We start from the raw sequence: 5,446 nt of genomic DNA, 5'->3' as shown, positions 1-5,446 counted from the left end.
AACAGGATTCCTAGTTTGAGAGTGTCTTCTTCCAGGTAGTTTCTTTCATGGATGGTGGTGGTGTTGGAGCAGGAGGCATAGAAGGAGAGTTGGCATATCTTGCTTCATTTTGTTTCTTCAGGTTCATGAATTTTCGCCTCATTTCCTCCTTTCCCTTTAATACCTTGTCCCCTTTGCTTATACATAATTTGAAGGTTGTAGTATTTTCTGTCTTCTAAGGATGCTAAAGGTGTGGAGTTTATGTGGTTTTATTTATTTGTTTTCCTTATTGATTTTATGGTTGTTTTCAGAGGCTGAAGGGGAGATTTTGAATCAGGTCATCATCATTGTTCTCTAAACCCAGACGTCCCCTCTTGGCCTAATCTAAAATTATGAGCACTATTTGATATCAAAGAAGTTTTTCAACTTTTATTAATGATTTCTGGTTTGCTGATTTGTGATTTTTTATTATTATTATTTTTTTTACTAATCTGTGACATTTTTTTACTGAAAAGATATTTTCTTCTGTTGTTTGACAATGTAACTTTATGAGAGAGACTTAAGAAAAGAAAAAACTTTGTGCCAAATCAGTGTTAATTATAACAAATAAAACATTTGTTATATTACTTTTTATTTTCAGGTTGTCTTTAATAAGTCAGCTGGCCATTAGGTCAATAATTTTTATCATAAGATTCTATTCACTTATTAATTGTATATAATAATAAAATATTTCTGTATTAATATTTTCCTGTGAAAATTATTAAAATTTAAATATGAACAATCAGTTTCTTTTTAATGAAATTTTTCCACATAATATCTTGTTATTAAAGATTGAATTCCTGTCTTTTGTAGATAACTAAAAGAACCAAATAGGGAAGCATTTATATTTTAAGATCTCTAAGAAGAGGTAGCAGTATTTAATATGGAACAAAAACCTTGTGAATCAAATAATGAAGATCTTTTATCAGGTGGTGGCATCACATCCAATGGAGGTATGTTTTCTTTATAAAACAAAATGAGAAAAAAATTAGAATTAAGGAGTTTTCCTAATATTCAAGCTGCTATTTTTAGTATGTTTTGGTTTTAACTGTGCAGGGCACAGACTTTGCCATGAATATTGTTTAAAATTCTACTTTTTGAGAAACTGTTTAGTCTTTTAAAAATAGCATACCTGTTTTCTAGCATATATTTACATTACTTTTTTTGGCTTAAAATTGTTTTCATGTTGAGGCACTTTGACACAATCCATGTTTCCCTAAATACCTTCTCTCCCTTCGTCCACTCTAAGCTAGAATTCCCTATCATTCTGACTTCTTTTCCCTTATCCACCCTCACACTCAATCAGGTGCTAAGTCCTGTTCCTTCTACTCTCAGAAATGTCTCTTGAAATCATTTTCCCTCTCCATTCCCATTACTATTATCCTAGTTCAGGCCCCCATCACCTCTGACTGAAATTATTTCAATCAAAAGATAGTAGTCAGGAAAACAAATGGGTGGAACTTAATACCGGGAATAGGTAACAAGGGTGTTAAAGAGATGAGAAGAAGCCTAACGGGATGAGACAACCCAGAGATGAACTAGTGCAGTGAGCTAGAAGGACCATGAGAAAAGGAACTGTTGTCAGGGCATAGAAGCAGGAGCTAAAACCACAGAGAGGGCCGCCTGCAGGGAGCAGAAGCCACCCGTGTGAAGCCCATCAGAAACAAACGATGGGGAGCAATATCCTAGCTTCTCTCCTCCTGCCTTTTGGTCTTTCTGCCAGCACCTCCCACTGTAAACCTGACCAGGAAAAGAATTGGGAAAGGAGCCTGGGAAAGTAGATCACACAACACACAGGAGAACAAGAGAGAACGGATTTTCTGGCTGTCAGGAAAATGACGTACCTGCACAATCCCAACTGCTTTCTCTGTTTTATCTGTCATCCTCTCATCTAAAAGAATGCATCCAGAGTTTATTCTCAATTACAGGCATACCTCGTTTAATTGCGCTTTGTAGATATTGCTTTTTTTTTTTTTTTTTTTTTACAAATTGAAAATCTATGGGAATCCTGCATCAAGCAAGTCTATCAACACCATCAATAGGTTCAGGTGATGGTTAGCGGTTTTAGCAATAAAGTATTTTTAACTTAAGGTATGTACTTTTTTTAAATATAATGCTATTGCACACTTAATAAACTACAGTATGGTGTAAACATAACTTTTATATATACTGGGAAACCAAAAAGTTCGTGTGACTTGCTTTATTGCAATATTCACTTTATTGTGGTGGTATGTGACTTAACTGCAGTATCTCTGAGTATGCCTGTACAGATCTGTTGTCTTACTGATCTGCTTAAAAACCTTTATTTTAGCACCCTTATTTTGTAAAATCTTCTACTGCTTAGGATGCTCATGCCATCTTAAGACATTGTCACCTCTACTGTACTATATGCATCAATCCTGCCTGCTTCCACTAGTTCATCTCTCCATTTACACTCTATCCCTCATAACACAGCATGAGCACTGGCACTTAGTTCACAGGCTGTCCCTCCCTCCTCATGGACATCATCACCCTGTGAAGTCACTGTCCTCATAGATGATCCATTAAAATGTTACACTCACCTTTTTCGCCTTTCTAGTTCTTTTTTTGACCTTTACTCTAGCTACCTACTCCCCTGTCTTGCTTGGATCTTATTACCAAAAACTGTTGGACTGCTGATATCCAGTCTTCTGTCTTCTGGCACTCTCAAAAGCCTATTTTTCTGCCTCTTGCAGGGAGTGGTTCTCAACCATGACCCCATGTCAGAGTCACTGATATTTTTACACGTTGAAGTGGCTCTGATGCATGTGGAGATTCTGATTCGGTGGGTCTGGAATGGGGCTCGGGCACCACTGTTTTTATTTAAAGCTCTCTAGGTGATTCTGATTTATGACAAAGGTTGAGAACAATGGCTCTAGATTCTTCCATTTTCTCCTAAATTACCAACCTCTTCCTATCTTCATTTTCTTTTGTGTCATTCATTATTCCAGCCAATCACTTGTCAATATCCTAAACTTCCTTTTTCTCTTATTCTTCCATTGCTCTCTTACAGGAAAACCCCAGTCCTTATCAGACAGACTGTCTTCTCCATTTTTGTACTGGGCTGCCGGAAGATTCTGCTAGAGAAAAAGACACAAATGTAGATTTTCCACCAATTTGTCACTGAGGAATCTTTCTCTTGATTTTAACCAGTTCTCTTCCATTTTCCCACAATACTTATTTCAAAATTATACCATTCTCTATTCCCTTACCCTCCCACCTTCTTCCTTACTTTCAGATAACACCATTTCCTATTTGCTGGAGATAATAAAATAATTAGGCTGTTATTCTCGTACTTTCTCATATCTTGCCCCTAAGATCCACTGTTTTTCACAAGCCATGCCTCTTTCCTTTCTAGATCAATGGAGGAGGCAGCTTCTTAATTTGCTACCCATGCTTCATTTCTCAAAACCTCTAGCACCTCCTCAGAGATTTGGCTCCAGAATCTCTGCAAAATCTTTGACCCCACTCATTTCAATATCTTCAGTCTCCTTCTCTCCAGTTGCACATATCCATCAATATAACCATGCTAAATCTCTCCTGACCTAAAAACACTAACACATAAATATAACAAAAACTCAAACAACAAAATCTTTCCTTCAACCTATGTTTTCTTTATCTCTTCTTTCCTTCATAGCTATGCCTTCTGAGAGACAAGTCTGTATTCACTATCTTCATATCTTTACCATCCATTCACTCTGGCTAAGGTGACTAGATCTCCTCCTCCTCCTCTTCCCCTCCTTCCCCGTCTTTTGCTAAATCCAGTGAACTCTTTCGTCCCAACATTTGGTTTGAAATTTTCCAAAATGGTAGAAAAATTGAAAAAATAGTACATTGAATACCTGAATACTATTTACCTGGATGCACTAGTTGTCAAAATTTTATTATATTTCCTTTATCTCTATACCTACAATTTATATTTCATTTTGCTGAAATTGAATGCATCATGATTCTTGCCTCAAAACCCAAACGTATCTCCTTAGAATAAGTGTCCTACATCACTACATTATCATATCTAAGTCAAAAATTATTTACATCTCTCTCACATAGAATATATTGACTCTCTCTCAAGAAGGCCCTTAACAGTCTGATCCCATTACAGCATTACTCAAAGGCCAGAATCTCTTTATCTCAATGAGATTCAGTTTGGAGGAAACTCTTTAATTTTAATTACTTAAATACAGCTCCTTGAGTTCCTCTTAATCTAAAGACCTGTGATGCCTAATATTCAGTGGTAGGCAGGCACAGGATAACCACTATCCTCAATGCTATTCAAAAAACAGGAAACAGGAAGCACATATGTCCATCACAATTCTGAAATCCACCTGGGCACAGATTGACCATTCTTTGATGAGGACTCAGGCCTGGGAATAATTTTCCATGGTTCTTGACTTCATCCTTTCGACTGTTGGGTCTGACTTTGAGTCCTTTCTTTTGCATGAAAGGTAGTATATATTTGCAGCTGAGTGTTTTTCTCAGTCTGCTGATAGAAAGGCGTCTTTTCATCTCTCATTATCTCTGTCTCTCAGTCCAAGCAAATGCTCTAAAATCTTTGTGGGACTTCTGTGAATCTTCCTGGGTTTTATGTCCTTTGTCTTTCCTTTAAATATTGATATTTCCTTAAGCACCCTTTTTGATCCTCTCTCTCTTCATTCTGTGCATTGCCCCTAGATGATCTCATTGACTCTAAAGATTCACTAGAACTCACAGGCTATTGATTCCCAAATCCTAATCTCTGAAGCAAAACACACCTCTGAACTTCAATCCATGTACAGTGTTCACAAATCAAACATCATTACTTGGATGTTGCTGAAGCGCAAACCCCTAAAGAAATCCTTAACACCTTCCTCTCTCTTACTTTCCACATATATTTCTCAAGTCCTGTGTGAATCACCACTGCTTTTACTTTAGGGCACACACCCTTGCCATTTCTTGCCTGCATTGTTGAAAGCCTTCTCCTACTTGGATTCTTTGCCTTCAGCTTTATCCCCATCAATGCATTCTCCATACCAAAGACAGAGAGCCTTTTCAAAACACAAACCTAGTTATATTACCCCTGCCCTCCAATTTCACATCCTTTAATGATTCTCCAGAGCTTTCTAGATGAAATTCAAACTCCTTGGCATGACTACAAGGTCCTTCATGATTCATCCTGTTTCCATTCTTGTATGTGGCCACCACTTTGCTTTCACCATATTGTGTCAAGCCTCCTCGCCAATAATTGTGGTTCCACTGCCCAGAATGCCCTTTCTCTTCTTCTGTCCTCCAGACTAGTTAATTCTTAATCATCTTGAAGTACAATACATCAGGCTTTTAAGCCTCATTCAGCTCAAGTATCACTTGATCACTATCAAATAAAATTCCTTCCTCCTTCTTCATCTGCTTCTCCTTTTTGCTGTGTGCTCCTCTC

General features: G+C 37.3%; 1 protein-coding gene across 1 annotated transcript in view; it reads left to right on the top strand.

The window, feature by feature from the left end:
- The window catches only part of CCDC158 (coiled-coil domain containing 158), an 85,257-nt gene that overhangs the window by 14,896 nt on the left and 64,915 nt on the right, over positions 1–5,446 (top strand). Inside the window, exon 3 of the mRNA XM_023530854.1 lies at positions 832–971. Within this exon, the coding sequence (XP_023386622.1) occupies positions 902–971 (70 nt within the window). The 5' untranslated portion in view covers positions 832–901. The remainder of the gene's footprint in view (positions 1–831; positions 972–5,446) is intronic.

The sequence above is a fragment of the Pteropus vampyrus genome, unplaced genomic scaffold (genome assembly GCF_000151845.1).
Source record: "Pteropus vampyrus isolate Shadow unplaced genomic scaffold, Pvam_2.0 Scaffold56, whole genome shotgun sequence".
Lineage (NCBI taxonomy): Eukaryota > Metazoa > Chordata > Mammalia > Chiroptera > Pteropodidae > Pteropus > Pteropus vampyrus.
The sequence above is the reverse complement of the archived record's forward strand: the minus strand, read 5'-3'. Positions and strand labels throughout refer to the sequence as shown.